General features: G+C 42.8%; 1 protein-coding gene across 1 annotated transcript in view; it reads right to left on the bottom strand.

The window, feature by feature from the left end:
• Positions 1 to 616: 616 nt before the first annotated feature.
• The window catches only part of LOC122926885 (leucine-rich repeat-containing protein 38-like), a 55,748-nt gene continuing 39,372 nt past the window's right edge, over positions 617 to 16,992 (bottom strand). The window contains exon 2 of the mRNA XM_044278401.1: positions 617 to 855. Coding sequence (XP_044134336.1) covers positions 617 to 855 — 239 coding nt within the window. The remainder of the gene's footprint in view (positions 856 to 16,992) is intronic.

Raw genomic sequence — 16,992 nt, 5'->3', positions numbered from 1 at the left:
ACACCGGGTATACTAAGGTCTGCTGAAGAGTGTTTAGCTGTGGTAAGAATAGGCTCAGGGCTTTCCACCAGGAGGAAATGACCTATCTCTAGTGCCATGTGTCTATGGCTTGTCCTGCACGTGACCTGCCAGATGAATTCCTAGGACGTGACCAGCTGTAGACATCAATCTCTGGACAGGTGTGTTGCCACCTCATCAGCACAAATCAGGGTTCTTCAGGTTAGCCATGTGAGTTGGCATTTTCCACTTAAAATATGGTTTCTCCTTAAGGAATTAAAGAAGAAATCCACCTTAAAATATTTTTTACATGTCGTAAAGACATATTGGAAATTGGCATCTCCCCAAGTTGAAGAGGCCAGTGGCACTCTGCATAAAGTGCTTGGACACCAATGGACCTTGTTGGACATTTTTGTCCCAGGAAGCCACCATCAGGGTTACAGGAAGAAAATAATAATGATGGTATGTGTTCTGGGAAGAGTTACCTTTTAAGTAGACCTCCTAGAGGATAATTTCATCATTCTTTAATGAAAGGAAGACAATTCATTCTATACAACCAACGGGCCATTGCAGGGGTATGTGGTCCAAAAGGTGATGTCCAAGTCATTGCGAAAGGTTCTCAGTCATCGTCATCCTCATCTTCATCCTTGTTTGGGGCACATTTTTGAAAACAATGCACAGTGGTAGCCAGGAAGAAGCTGGAAAAAATGGCAGCAATGGATACAGCAACTCCAGAAAATATAATGATTAAAAAATCTGTCAGTGATAAGGTGAACTTGCATTCGCTGAAGCTGATATTGGACAGCTCATGAAGGAAGACTTTACGGTCCTCTAATGTGCACTGAATTTCTTCCACACCTATAAAGAGTGGAAATGGAAACTGTTAGAATCCTATTTATACACACATAATCCTTAGGCCTCATGCTTACGAACGTATTTTCAGTTTTTTTGCTGCGTGTACTCCGTTTACATTCCATTTTTCCGTTCCGCAAAAAAATAGAACATGTCCTATTATTGTCCACATTACGGACAAGGATAGTACTGTTTTATTAGGGGCCAGCTGTTCCATTCCGCAAAATACGGAATGCAAACAGATATCATCCGTATTTTTTGCGGATCCGTTTCTTGCAGACCACAAAATACATATGGTCGTGTGCATGAGGCCTTAAAGGGATTCTCCGGGAATTAAGAAAATTAAAATACTTAAATATTACTTTATTATAATTAGTTATTATGGCTTGTTATGTCTATGGAGCAATCATTAGGTGAAATGAGATGGCCACCGTCCTATTAGTTCACACAAAATCTGTCCTAATCACACAGGAGGACACGTTACTTCAGGACACTGAACTAAAGAGCTGCCTCATCCTCCTCTCTGCTCTACTTGTCGGGGATTGTCCTAGATTTGCCTAGATTTCGTTTTCATGAAACAGAACTACTTTTGGATGTGCCTGATTATGCAGCTCACCCCAATGCATGCGAGTGAGGCTAAGCTACAATAAAATATGCAACGCATAAAAGAGCTTTCCAAGATGCTGTCCTTGGAAAACTATTTTTTCCAATCTTGGAAACCCCTTTGGGGTTTAGCTGATCATAGGCTTTCATATTACCACCACGTGTAGCCCCATGTCCTATGACCCCCTCCCTTGTTACCTGGATTTCTGCCATTATCTGCACACTTCTGTCCCGGTAGAAACCTAGATTGTTTCTGGAGTTCTCTAGAATGCCGATATTGGCACAAGAGGAGAAGGTCACATACAGGTTGCTGCTCACATCTGAGTGCCATGTAGAGAATAGTGTTGAGCGCGAATATTCGAATAGTGAATATTAATCGCGAATATCGCAACTTTGCTAATTTGCAAATATTTTGAATATAGTGCTATATATTCGCTATATCGAATATTCTTAATTTTTTAACATCTGAAAACATAATTCCTACCTGCTTCTTTCTTGTGGGTCAATGAGTCATTGGCACACAAGCAACTTAAGCAGGAAGGAATCATGTTTTCATATGGAAAAAAAATGACGAATATTCTAAAAAACTAATATATATAGCAATATAGTGAATATATTTGTTATTTAGAATATTCGCCTTTTTTTTTCCAATCTGTACAGTTGTTCACATACTCCTCCCCGACAAGCGTCCCCGTCACCATGGGAACGCCTGTGGATTAGAAAATACCATTGGATCTGAGTTTTCCCTGAGATTGTGAAAACTCAGATCCGATGGTATATTCTAATCCACAGGCTTTCCCATGGAGATGGGGACGCTTGTCGGGGAAAAGTATGCCAAAGTGGAATACCAGTACAGATTGAAAAGAAAAAAGATGAATATTCTACATAACGAATATATTTGCTATATTGCTATAACTTTGTTTTTTAGAATATGACGAATATTCTAAAAAATGAAGTTATAGCAATATAGCAAATATTCGTAAAATAGACATATAGACTGCAATTTAGCTAATATAGTGCTATAGTATTTTTTTTTTATAGTGTAAATTTTTCCAAATCTGCAGTTCAGAAGAGACAAAAAAAATTTGACTATTAAAAAAATATATTATAGCACTATATTAGCTAAATTGCAGTCTATATGTGTATTTTATGAATATTCGCTATATTGCTATAACTTTGTTTTTTAGAATATTCGTCCTATTCTAAAACAAGAATATATAGCAATATAGCGAATATTCGTAAAATACACATATTAGACATAGCCATAGCCAACCAATAGGAAAGTTGCCTTATACAGTTAAAAAAAGAAGAAAAAAATCGCAATACGCATATAATAAAATCACATATTATTTGCGATAAATAGAATAATGACGAATATTCGATTTCGACGAATATAAGACGAATATTCAATCGAATATTCGCAAAATATCGCGAAATCGAATATGGTACCTCCCGCTCATCACTAGTAGAGAGCAGGGAAGAAAGTTGCAGAAGATAGTCTTTTTGTATAATAGTGCACTGCGACTGGCACAGATCAATTGCATCACTAAATCTCAGCACCCAGCTCTTGGATTACAAATATAAATACTACTGTGTATACTGTGTATATTGCAAACAATCCATCTACCTACATCTTTTTCTAAAAGACATATGATGTAGATAGCCCAATTGCGTTATTGTTTGGTGTGTAATAGGATGATGGCTATTCCCCAATGGGGTATTGTTTTAATTGCTTTGCTTCCTATGTGTACCTGACCTTTCATGAAATCAATAATAAGCAATTACTTGTAGATTTCCACCTCTTATAACTTCAGTTGTCCATACTTACATTTACAGCTCCCTTTTATATCGTTAGTCTTCGTAAGTGGTTACAGTTAATGTGCATCATGTGTGACATTTTGCAGGGTTGCAGCATAACCTTATATAATAAAAAGGTCTGCAATATCTCCTTTTCCCACTAGAGGTCACTTGACTGCTTTAGGCAGGAAGGCCTATGGAAAGAAGTTTTTGTTACTTGGCAACTTCCTTCTGTAAAGGCCTGTAATTCCGTCATATTTTACAGAACAAATGGAAGCGCTATTCTTTCCTGTCAATATGGTGGACACCTTGGTGGAACCTGATTGACCCCATTATATTGTAATTCATTGGGGTCTGTGGGGAACCGTTGGTAACCAGCGTGCGATAAAGTCACCTTACAAGATGTCGTAATCTTAAGAATATCCTAAGATAGGGAGAAACTAGAGACAGATAACTAAAAGGGGATGCGTCCCTGTGTTGTTAGGGTCAAGGCTCCAAACCCCAAAACCAAGGATAAGAACCTTTCTTGACTTAGCTCTACATAGGCTGCTTTATTTGTTACAATGTATCAATCCTGTGAAACTCTGTGAGCTATAATTTATGTCACCAAAAATCTCTTCCCTATTGGACAATGGTACATTGTAATAATCCCATCAGCTGTGTGAGCAGGACATCGTGCAATGGAGGCAAACCAGGCAACTGCTAAGGGGCATGGGGGGGAAGGGGTCACGACTGAACTCTTTCTGTTCCTGCCGTAAATCCACATCATTTTCCAGAAGCCACCATTAGGGGAGCACAGTACAAAGAGAGTTTTACAATGTCCATTAATATCAATGGTAAGTGAATAAATTCCTCTTCACTGAGCTCCTCCAAGTGGTCATTATTATAATATACAGCCCGAGACAGCATTGTATTGGGGAGATTTATCGATGTATTTATGCCAGTTGTCTGATGTGGTGGTCAGAATGAGGGCCATATTTATGAAGCACCTGTTCCTCTTTTTCTGACACACAAGTCGGGTAAATTGGGTGATTTTAAGCCAAACCGGAGGCAATTTTTTTATGATTGCATTTTACTCAAAGGTGTACATAGTCTTTACGTTGTCCACCAATCCACAGGATAGGGGATACCTATCTGATGGCTGGTGGTCCAACCAGCGAGACCCCCACTGATCACAAAAATTGGTGTCCCTTTCCCCCATTATAAAGAAGCTATAGGTCGAGCATGCACCATGCCGCTCTATTCATTTTCTATGGGAGCACCAGAGATAGCCAAGTGCTGTACTCGATTATCTCTGATGCTCCCATAGTGAATGAATGGAGAGGCAGTGTAATGAGCCAGAGGAGCCGATGCTGAGGATGGGAGTGGCAGTGGGCCTGATAAAGTGTTGTGTCACCGTGTACTCCCTCACGCCATTGCTCTCTGGGGAATGGTGCGGTGGAAATGTAATATCGAAGAATGAGGTCAGAAATAAATGTATAAAAGTTGTTTTACCAAGTGCAACGTAAACATTCAAATACATTTAGTGGCAGCCAATTTCAAGTGCAAAACTTCTCTGGCACCAGGAAGGATTATGATTAGGGTTAAGCGGACCCTTGGATGGTCGGGTTCGCCGGGTTCGGCCGAACTTCGGGTCAAAGTTTGGATTCGGGACCCGAACAAATGGCTGTAAAATAGTCATAGTGAGGGCTAGAGGGCTGCAAAAAAGAAGCAAAATGGGGGTAAAAACAGGACAATTGCTCTGCAAACAAATGTGGATAGGGAAATGACTTAAAATATTATAGAATATAAAAAAATAATAATAATAATAATCTTGAACTAGATGGCGGAGGTCAGAGAAGGAGGTTGAGGAGGCGGTGGACGTGGCAGTGTAAGTGGAAGCGACGTTGGAGAAGGAGGAGGAGGAGGTAGCCAACACCGTTTTTTAATTAATTTTTTCCTTAAATATAAAAAAAATATTTTTTAATAAATAAATTTGGGAAGACCCCCAAAACATTGGGAAATATAAAAGAGAATGTAAAGAGAAAGTGCGCTGGAGGCTAACAATGGTTGGGTAAGGCCGGTATACTTGTCTATTCTACACAAGGTACGGACAAGTCCTGTGGGATCCCTGCCTGGTTCATTTTAATGAACATGAGCTTGTCCACATTGGCTGTGGACAGGCGGATATGCTTGTCTGTGATCACTCCCCCTGCCGTGCTAAACACACGTTCAGATAATACACTGGCTGCAGGACAGGCCAGCACCTTCAAGGCGTAAAGGGCAAGCTCAGGCCATGTGCCCAATTTGGAGACCCAGAAGTTGAAGGGGGCAGACCCGTCATTCAGCACGTGTAGGCGTGTGCACACATACTGCTCCACCATGTTGCTGAAATGCTGCCTCCTGCTAAGACGTTCCATGTCAGCTGGTGGTGCTGGTTGTTGTGGCGTGCTGACAAAGCTTTTCCACATTTCGGCCATGCTAAACCTCCCTTCTGAGGTGCTGGTGGTGCCCCAGCTGCGTTGGCGACCTCTTCCTCGTCCTCTGCCTTGTGCTTTCACTGAGCCCCCGCTGTCAGGTGGGAATGCCATCAGCAGTGCATCTACCAGCATGCGCTTGTACTCGCGCATCTTCCGATCACTTCCTAGTGACAGAATAAAGGACAGCACGTTGTCCTTGTAGCGGGGATCCAGCAGGGTGGCCACCCAGTAATCAGCACTGGTTAGAATGTGGGCATGTCGGCGGTCGTTGCGGAGACACTGCAGCATGTAATCGCTCATGTGTGCCAGGCTGCCCAGAGGCAACAACAATCTGTCCTCTGTGCGAGGTGTATCGTCTGTGTCCTCTGTATTCCCCAGCCATGCTCCAGTGATGCCCAGGAGCTGCTTTGGGTGCCATCCTGCTGTGAACACGGTTCCTCCTCATCATCTTCCTCATCCTCCAGAACTGTGTCCTGGATGGATAGTTGTGTACTTGGCTTCTGTTGGTGCAGGAACCCACCCTCCGAGCCACTTGTGAATGACTGTCCTGATAACCGTGGAAATGATCCCTCTTACTCCTCCTCTTCCACCTGTGCCACATCCTCTTCCATCATCGCCTGAAGCATTTTTTCAAGGAGACATAGAAGTGGGATAGTAACGCTGAGGATGCCGTCATCGGCACTGGTCATGTTGGTGAAGTACTCGAAACAGCGCAACACGGCATACATGTCCCACATGGAGGCCCACTCATTGGTGGTGAAGTGGTGCTGTTCCGCAGAGCGACTCACCCGTGCGTGCTGCAGCTGAAACTCCACTATCGCCTGCTGCTGCTCGCACAGTCTCTCCAGCATGTGCAAGGTGGAGTTCCACCTTGTGGGTACGTCGCATATGAGGCGGAGATTTCGCCCGTAATCGCACACCACCAGGTCGGGGTTGAGGCTCAGTGGCACCAACCACTCATCGGTCTGTTGTTACATGCCCATCCACAGCTCCTGCGCAGTGTCAGTTTTTTTCCCCCAGACAGATGAATTTCAAAGCAGCCTGCTGTGCTGAAGTTGGTGGTGCAGGTGTTGCACTAACAGGATGAGAAGACGGTAGAGGAGGAAGCGGAGTAGGATGCAACGATAAACACCCTGCAATCTTCAGTGGCGGAAGGACATGCGCCAAACTGCTATCCGCCTCAGGCCCAGGCGCCACTGCATTTACCCAGTGTGCAGTTAGGGAAATATAACGTTCCTGCCCGTGCTTACTGGTCCATTTATCGGTGGTTATGTGGACCTTGCCACAGATGGCGTTGCGCAGTGCACACCCGATTTTGTCTGCCACTTGGTTGTGCAGGGCAGGGATTGCTTGCCTAGAAAAGTAGTGGCGGCTGGGTTTTTAAAAGTCTCTGTCTCCACCAGATGGAATGACAGAATTTCAAAGGCCAGGAATTTTGAAATGCTGGCATTCAGGGCCAGGGATCGCTGGTGGGTAGGGGGGTACTTACTCTTTCTCTCCAGTGTTTGGGGGATGGACAGCTGAACGCTTCCATGGGACAGTGTGGACATGCTGGGTGACGGTGGTGGAGGTGGTGGTGTTGCTGCCACATCCTCTGTTTGCGGGGTGGAAGGTGCCACTGTCACTCCAGAAGGGGAGGAAGAGGCAGAGACTGCAGCAGAAAAGAGAGCAGGAGGAGCCTGAGATCTTTCGTAGTTTTTGAGGTGTCTACTCCACTGCAGCTTGTGCTTTGAATTTAGATGCCTGGTCATGCAGGTGGTGCTCAGGTTTAGAACACTTATGCCTTGCTTCAGGCTCTGATTGCACAGTGTGCAAACCACTTGCGTCTTGTCGTCAGCACATTGTCTGAAGAACTGCCATGCCAGGGAACTCCTTTGAGTTGGCTTTGGCGTGCTCAGTCCCTGGGTACGGGGGGCAGTAGCAGGCATACTGGCTAGGGGAGAGCAACTCTGCTTTTGCACCCTGCTCCCTCTTTTGCTGTGCAGCTGGTGCTGTGTGACCAACACCTCTTCCTCTGAACTGCACACGTCACTCGCATGACCTTGATTCCCTGTAGGGTCTAGGACCTCATCATCCTCTACATCATCTTCCACCCAATCTTCACCCCTGAACTCCTTGCTGGTGTGCACACTGCAAAAAGCTGCAGCAGTTGGTACCTGTGTTTCGTCATAATCAGAGACATGCTGCGGTGGTCCTCCCATGTCCTCATCCTGAAACATAAGTGGTTGGGCATCGGTTCACTATATCTCTTCCACTTCTGGGGCAGGGTTAGGTGGATGGCCGACGGAAACCCTGCCAGCAGAGTCATCAAAAAGCATAAGAGACTGCTGCATGACTTGGGCTCAGACAGCTTGCTTGATTTGCAAGGGGGTGAGGTAAAATACAGATGCCCATGGGCTGCAAGTGCCAACTCTGCGCTTTTAGCAAAGGAGCGGGTGGGAGACCATGTGAAGGAACTGGAGGCACTGTCAGCCATCCGATCTACTACCGCCTCTATTTGTTCTGGCCTCACCATTCGTACACCGTTATTCGGGCCTACAAAATAATGCTGAATGTTGTCGCCTACGTGCACCTGAGAAAGGTGTTTCATTTGGGCGTGTAGCTGGCACAGATTGACTACGTCCATGTCCTCTCCCTGCAACAGGAGCTCCACCAACACCAGCAGCACCACGACCAGGGCCACGTCCCTTATTTGATGTTCTCCTCATTCTTTGAGGTCACCCACTAAACTAACATATGGATTAACTAGATTTATTTCCCTGTGACATATGCAGTGCAGATGTACCTCACACAAACAATTGGTATATGTCACCCACCAAACTAATAGATGGATTAACTAGATTTATTTCCCTGTCACGTATGCAGTGCAGGTGTATCTCAGACAAAACACCAAGCAACAAAAAAATAAATTCGGCTGTTACTGGGCAAAAACCATTTGTCCTATACTAAATTGAGTGTGCGGATTACAAATCCAAAGTCAGAATTGTTGTAACACGTCACGAAATTTTGCTATACATAAGTATGCCTAAATGAATTAAGCACTTGGAAAGCATTGAATAATTTTGAACAGAACGAGTTTTACTCCAATAATTACCTGATCTACATCAAAGTTTCCATAGTAAACAGTGTATGAAAATGTTATAGAATTACAAAAAGTCTTGTTTTTCAGTTTAAAAGTCTTACTTGAGCAAGACCCAGTGCTATTAAAAGGGCTTCAGGCATCTGCTTTTGTGTTTGTGAACGGTCATATTTTCCTGTTGCAAAAACCAGCAGTAGTCCCCCATCATATTAGGATTCCAGCGGCTTTGATACCTGTTCTCCATTGTAGAAATATCTTTATGGAACTGCTCTCTATGTTCATCACTTACGTGTCCCAAATTGGGTGGGAAAAAGTCACGATGGTAATGTAAGAAATGCACTTTCAATGACATTCGGCAGCCAAGTGGTTCAGATGCTGTAAGCTGCAAGACGCACTCGCTTTGTCAGATTCTTGCGCTGATCATAAGAAGTGTATTTGCCCCATATGTAGCAGAAATTGTCTGTGGGCCCCATCTGTGCCACCCCCTGTGAGCCCTGCCTCTTTGCCGGGCAAGCGCTCTCCTGTTCCGCCAACTGTCCCCACCTGCCCCTGATGCGGTTCCTTCCCCCATCTATGTATCCTGCCCCCAACTGTGCCCCTGATGCGGTCCCCCCATCCATGTATCCTGTCTCATCTGTGCCCCCAGCCCCTGATGTGGTCCACCTGCTGTATTTGATGGCGGCGGCTCCATTCCTGAGCCGCCGCCATCAGCAGCGAGTGTCGGCTGTATGCTGACACTCTGCTGTAACCCTTTAGATGTCGCGGCAGCGGCATCCATGGGGTTATTAGAGGGAGGGGGCTCTCTTAACCATCGGCGTTGCCGCACTGCGATGGCAGCGCCCGATGATTGCCATGGCAACCGGACGCTTTGCACAGGCGTCCGGTGTTGCCATCTACAGGAAATCTGATAGTACTATACTTTGCAATGCAAGAGCATTGCAAAGTATATTACAGCCATCAGCCCCACTGGATCTTCAAGATCCAAGCTAGACTTGATTAAAAAAAAAAGAGAAAATAATAAAAGTAAAAATAAATAAATAAAAATGTAAATTAAAAATAAAATAAATAGCCTTTTCCTATAAAAAAAGAAATAAAAAAACTAGACATATTAGGTATCACCGCGTCCGTAACAACCGGCTCTATAAATATATCACATGATCCACCCCGTCCGACAAACACCATAAAAAATAATTTAAATAAAAACTGTGTCAAAAAAATACATTTTTGTCAACTTACATCACAAAAAGTGCGAGCGATCAAAAAGTCATATATCAAACAAAATGGCACCAATAAAACCATCACCTCATGCCACAAAAAATAAGCCCCTACATAAGAAAATCGCTAAAAAAAAAAAAATATAGCTCTCAGTACATGGAGACACTAAAACATAATTTTTTTATTTCAAATATGCTATTAATGTGTTAAAGTGAAATAAATTTAAAAAAGTGTACTATTAGGTATCGCTGCGTCCGTAACAACATGCTTGATAAAAATATCACATGATCTAACCCCTCAGGTGGACACCGTAAAAAATAAAAAAAATTAAACAGTGCCAAAAATGCCATTTTTGTCACCTTACATCACAAAAAGTGCAACACCAAGCGATCAAACAGGCGTATAACCCCCAAAACAGTACCAATTAAACCGTCACCTCATCCCGTAAAAAATGATACCCTACTTATGACAATCACCTAAAAAATATAAAAGCTATGGCTCTCAGACTATGGAGACACTAAAACAAATTTTTTTTGTTTCAAAAATGCTATTATTGTGTAAAACTTAAATAAATAAGAAAAAGTATACATATTAGGTATTGCCACATCCGTAACGATCTGCTCTATAAAACTGTCACATGACCTAACCCTTCAGATGAACGCTGTAAAAATAAATAAATAAAAACTGTTCCAAAACAACCAATTTTTTTGTCACCTTGCCCCATAAAGTGTAATAATGAATGATCAAAAAATCCTATGTACCCGAAAATGGTACCAATAAAAACCTCAACTCTTTTTGCAAAAAACGAGGCCCTGCACAAGACGATCGAAATCCAAAAAATATTACGTTCAGAAAATGGACACATAAAAACATAATTTATTTTTGTCAAAAATGCTTTATTATGTAAAACTGAAACAAAGAAAGTAGATATATTTGATATCATTGCATCCGTAACAACCTGCTCTATAAAAATAGCACATGAGCTACCCTGTAAGATGAATCTTGCAAAAAATAAAAAAACGGTGCCAAAACAGCCATTTTTTGTTTACATTGCCTCACAAAAAACTTAATATAGAGCAATAAAAAATCATATGTACCCCAAAATAGTACTAATAAAACGGGCCTAGTTTCCAAAATGGGGTCACTTTTTGTGAGTTTCTACTATAAGGTGTATCAGGGGGGCTTTAAATGGGACATGGCATCTAAAAACCAGTTCAGCAAAATCTACCTTCCAAAAACCATATGGCGCTCCTTTACTTCTGCGCCCTGCCGTGTGCCCTTACATCAGTTTATGACCACATGTGGGGTGTTTCTGTAAACAGCAGAATCAGGGTAATAAATATTGAGTTTTGTTTGGCTGTTAACCCTCAATGTGTTAAAGATTTTTTTTAATTAAAATAGAAAATCTGCCAAAAAAGTGAAATTTAGAAATTTGATCTCCATTTTCTTTTAATTCTTGTGGAACACCTAAAGGGTTAACAAAGTTTGTAAAATCAGTTTTGAGTAACTTGAGGGGTTTAGTTTCTACAATTGGGTCATTTATGGGGGGGTTTCCACTATGTAAGCCCCACAAAGTGGGTTTTGGAAATTTTCTTAAAAATTGTAAGAATTGCTTCTAAACTTCTAAGCCTTCTAACGTCCTAAAAAATATAAAATGGCGGAACGGCATGGACAGCCTCTAATATAACTGCCTATTCTTGGCCGCAAAGCACGGCCCAGAATAGGGCATGTTATATTTTTTTTTTGCGGGGCCACAGAACGGAGCAACGGATGCGGACAGCACACAGAGTGCTGTCCGCATCTTTTGTGGCCCCATTGAAGTGAATGGGTCCGCATCCGAGGCGCCAAAACTGCGGCTCGAATGCGGACCAAAACAACGGCCGTGTGCATGAGGCCTAAATCACATGTTTTTCTCTCAGTAGCAAAATCATTGTTGCGTGGTGAAATGGGTATATGTCACCCACCGATGTAACAGCCGGATTAACTATATTATTTTCCCTGTCACAGATGCAGTGCAGGTGCACTTCACACAAAAAATGGGTATCTGTCACCCACTGAATTAACAGACAGATTAACTATTATATTTTTGTGTCAGGGGTACAAGGATGGAGAATTGCACCCACAAAAAAATCGCTATAAGTCACCCACAGAATTAACTGCGAGACTAATTATAAAATTTCTGTGTCAGGTGTGCAAAGCTGGTGTATTGCACCCACAAAAAAATCACTATAGGTCACCAACAGAAAATAAATCGCCAGATGAGATTCCTAACACTTTCCCTCACTTCACCTGCACTACTCAGAGCTGATGGGTGGTGCTACACATGATCCAGCTTGTATAGAGGCTGGGTCACATGATGCACCGGCCAATCGCAGCCTTGCCATTAGTAGGCATGGCTGTGATGGCTTTTAAGTGCTCACAGATTAAAGGCTTGTTGATTGGCTGCCCTGCAGGCTTTCAACAAGCTTTATTAAATGCCCGAACACCGAACCCAAACTTTTTGCTGAAAAGTTCGGGTTTAGGTCTGGGTACCCGAACTCGCAAGGTTCGGTGCAGTTCGGGTTCACTCAACACTAATTATGAATGTAGGTTGGTTGACTGCAATTTAGCAGATAGGTCAAACTGGCCTACCGATGTTCTGGGTGATGGATGTCTTAGCCATAGTCCCTCGCCTTTCAGCAATGTCTTTGTAGCGATTCACTCTGCTGTCTAGCATCCCAAGAATTCACTTGAGGCCTGGAATACGTTGATCTCTCTGTAGAATCCTATTTAAGAGCAGGAGCTCTGGCTTCTGCTTCCTCTCCCCATTCTGCTTACTCAGGAACTCTCCCTCATAGCAGGAAGCAGGACCAGCCCACTCCTACCAAGAGGGGAGGAACAGGGTGATTAGCCCTGTTCCTATCAACCACTGCCAACCATACATTTCTGAAAGAAGCGGCCTGAAGCATATAAAATAACACATAACATTACAATCTAAAATAATATAAAGCTATTTACAAAACGTTAGTACCCCCAGGTCTGGGGTATTCCACAGGCACAATCTGCCGCTCTATCAGAACGGGGGAACGGGATAACGATTCTCATGATCAATGGGATCAGGGGTGTAGCTATAGGGGAAGCAGGGGAAGTGGCTGCTTTGGGGCCCGAACTCAGAAGGGGCCCACCCAGGAGGAGGATTGAAAGATTTTATTGTCAGGGCCCCCTTAACCCCTTAGTGACCCGCCTGTTTTGGGCCTTACTGACCAAGCATTTTTCTTCCTTTTTTCATCGTCGCGTTCAAAGAGCTATAACTTTATTTTTTTTCCGTCTATATAGCTTTATGAGGGCTTGTTTTTTTGTGGGACAAGTTGTTGTTTTTAATGCCGTCATTTTGGGGTACACATAACTTTCTGATTAAACTTTTGTTAACTATTTCTAGGAAGGAGATGCATTTTTACTTTATAAATTATACGGAGTTCATTTTTCGGTATTAATAACTATCTTTATTCTCTGGGTCAGTACGATTACAGTGATTACAGTAGTTTTTTTTTACATTTTACAACTTTTTGCAATAAACCCCTTTTTTTAAAGAAAAAAATGTTTTTGCATTGCCGCTTCCCAAGACCCATAACTTTTTTCTTTTTCTTTCTATGGAGTCGTGTATGGGCTTGATTTTTGCGGGACAACTTGTATTTTTCATTGCTTTCATTTTGGAGTGAATGGCGCTTTTTGTTCGCTTGTTATTAAGTTTTTTTGGTGGCAACTAAGAATAAATTAGCAATTCTGTCTTTTTTTTATAATTTAAATTTTTTTACGGCGTTCACCGTAGGTGATAATTTACATTACTCTATAGTGCATTGAATTTTAATGGCAATGCTATTCTGACATTGACCAGCAGGCTGCTCCAGAGAGGCGCAGCCTTCTGGAAATTACTGAAGGCTGGTTTGGGGTCTACATCAGACCCCTGCCAGCCTTCACACACATCGGCACCCCGTGATCGCATTTGCGGGGTGCAGATAGGAGACAGAGGGAGTCAGCTCCCTCTGACAGCACTTTACATGCGGCGGGCGCCACTGCACTCCTGCTGGTCCGGGCTGTTAGAGCAGGGCCACAGCTCTCATGTGAGAGTCAGGTCCCCGCTCCACGCTGCATGGGGGACCCCTGCAGCGCTTAAACTGGGCTGCCGGAAAAAAGCGGCGGCCTGGCCTAAGGCCCCTTAGGGACTGTAAAAACACGTATGGGTGGTCACTAAGGGGTAACAGTATTATACAATGACATTATATACAGTGACACTGTATGAAACGGACGGAGTGAATACTGGGCCTCATCTGAGAGATTGATCTTGACTAGCCACAGGAGTAGGGGTTGCATGGGAGGAGGGGGTTTCCAAGTTTCTGGAGTAGGCTGGGGCCATTCAATAATTTGCTGTGGGGCCTAGTCATTTCTAGTTACGCTACTGCATAACACAATCAGTTTTGTCTGGAGTGTTCCTTTAATTGTCAGGCATCACCTGGGTTCCTTCAAGCAGAATTGCTTTGGTAGCAGGAAAGATTTTGAGGGTCTGACATAAGAGGAGTCTACATGTCGAATTCTCTATAAGATTTACATGCCTGCTGTCATGTATAATACAGACCGAGAGAACACAAACTACATTCCTGATTAATACTCACCATGAACAAGGGTAAAGGAGCAGGGGATTGTATGACTTGGTATTCATTCGATGGCGCTTCATGATCATTTAATGGCTATTTATAAATTTAAGCAGAGAAACGTGAGGAAAGTGTAATACGCCTGACTCGAAGTTACCATCCGCTGTTCTCCTGTGACATGTCCTCTGGAATTCAATGAGAGGTCAGAGGTGTATTTTTCAATCCTGAAGAAGCTCAAGAGTCTGAAAGGGGTTGAACAGTATTATAAAAGCACAGCTGCTTTTTTCCAAAAACAGTGCCACTCCTGTGTACAGGTTGTATGTGGTATTGCAGCTCATGCTCATTTACTTCAATCTGCAACACCAGACACAACCCGTGGACAGATGTGGCACTGCTTCTAGAAGAAAGCAGCCATGTTTTTAGAATCATGTACAAACCCCTCAAAGTTCTGGTTTAGACACCTTTTGGATATATGAGGGGGTTCAGGTGCAGACACGGACAGCAGAGGGCTCCCATGAAAGAGCAGTATATGGCTCCTTTGCTTTCTGAAAGCTTGTTAAAGAGCAATCCCCTTTAATAATGACAATTAATAATTACACGCCGTGAAATGCATTAGATCATGGAATCTAATAGGTAGTACAAAGTAGCTTCTAAGGTGGCAATGAGTCTCCCTACCTACTTACTTAGAGCACAGTTTGCACATATAGCATGTTCGCCTTGAGGGAATTTGATTAAATGATTTTTGTGATATTCCGTAAAAAAAAATTGCAACAATGAACCCCTTAAAGGGGTTAAAAACTGAAATTCAGACATCTTATTGTACATGACAGTACCTTTCTAAGGCTACTTTCACATTTTCGTTGTTAATTCCGGTATCAAGATCTGGCAGAGGATCTCAATACCGGAATTAAACGGATCCGTTTTGATTTTGTACATCAGGATGCACCCGTTCCATTAGGATGCGGTTGTGTGAAATCAAAATTGAAGAAAACTGATCCGTCACTAAATACATTGAAAGTCAATGGGTGATAGATCTGTTTTTTTAGGCTCCTAAAAAGAAACGAATTAGTCACCATTGACTTATATTGTTTTCAGTGCCGGATCCGTTTTTTTCAGTTTTCATGACCGTAGCTTGCAGCGGTTTTGTGTCCGGTAACAAAAAGTAATGCTGCCGGGACTGAAGACATCCTGATGCATCCTGAACAGATCTCTTTCCATTCAGAATGCATGAGGTCTAAACTGAACAATTTTTTATTTCCAGTACTACTGAGATCCTCTGTCTGATCTCAATACAGGAAAACAACAACAACAAAGTGTGAAACAGGCTTAACAAAGCCAGAACCAGCCCTATACCTCACATGGATCCAAAGAGCACCTCATTCATTTTCCTAAGGCTGAGTTCACACGAGCGTGTCCGGATAAGGTCCGGATGCGTTGCGGCAAACCCGCGGGAGTAGGTACCCAATTGCAGTCAGTTTTGACTGCGTTCCGTTGTTCAGTTTTTGCACGCTCGTGATAAAAAACTGACTGTGGTACCCAGACCCGAACTTCTTCACAGAAGTTCAGGTTTGGGTTCGGTGTTGTGTAGATGTTATTATTTTCCCTTATAACATGGTTATAAGGGAAAATAATAGCATTCTTTAATACAGAATGCTTAGTAGGTGGTCAATTGAGGGTTAACAAATAAAAAATAATTAACTCACCTTCTCCTCTTGATCGCGTAGCTGCCGGTCTCTTCTTACTACTTCAATCATGAGCTGCCGGCTAAAGGACCTGTAGTGACGTCAGATCACATGCTCCAATCACATGGTCCATCACCACAGTGATGGATCATGTGATTGGACCATGTGATATGACGTCACCACAGGTCCTTTAGCCGGCAGCTCATGATTAAAGAAGTAAGAAGAGACCGGCAGCTACGCGATCAAGAGGAGAAGGTGAGTTAATTTATTTTATTTTTTAACCCTCAATTGACCACCTACTAAGCATTTTGTATTAAAGAATGCTATTATTTTCCCTTGAACTGTTTAAAGGGGCTGTCCAATCCCCCGATTTACGGAAACAGCATAGCAGAGCACTGGCCACTTGGCTGTCACCCCAGACTGGCACTTATGCATTTCCATTTTGACCGTGAAAGACTGAGATTGGAAAACCCCTTTAAATTATTATTATTATTATTATTTATTATTATAATTTTTTAGGGGGGAGAGGTTAGATAGAAAACACAGCAAAGCTGCTGCTGTTTTTTAGGTTTTGTTTTTACGGTGTCCAATGTGTGGTATAAATTCCATGATAACATGGGTTGTTACGATCTCGTCAATACCAGCTATATAGATGATATAGATTGTTGTTCAACCTTTGC

This window comes from Bufo gargarizans, chromosome 2 (assembly GCF_014858855.1).
Source record: "Bufo gargarizans isolate SCDJY-AF-19 chromosome 2, ASM1485885v1, whole genome shotgun sequence".
In the NCBI taxonomy this organism is placed as follows: domain Eukaryota; kingdom Metazoa; phylum Chordata; class Amphibia; order Anura; family Bufonidae; genus Bufo; species Bufo gargarizans.
This window is presented reverse-complemented; position numbering and strand designations above follow the sequence as displayed.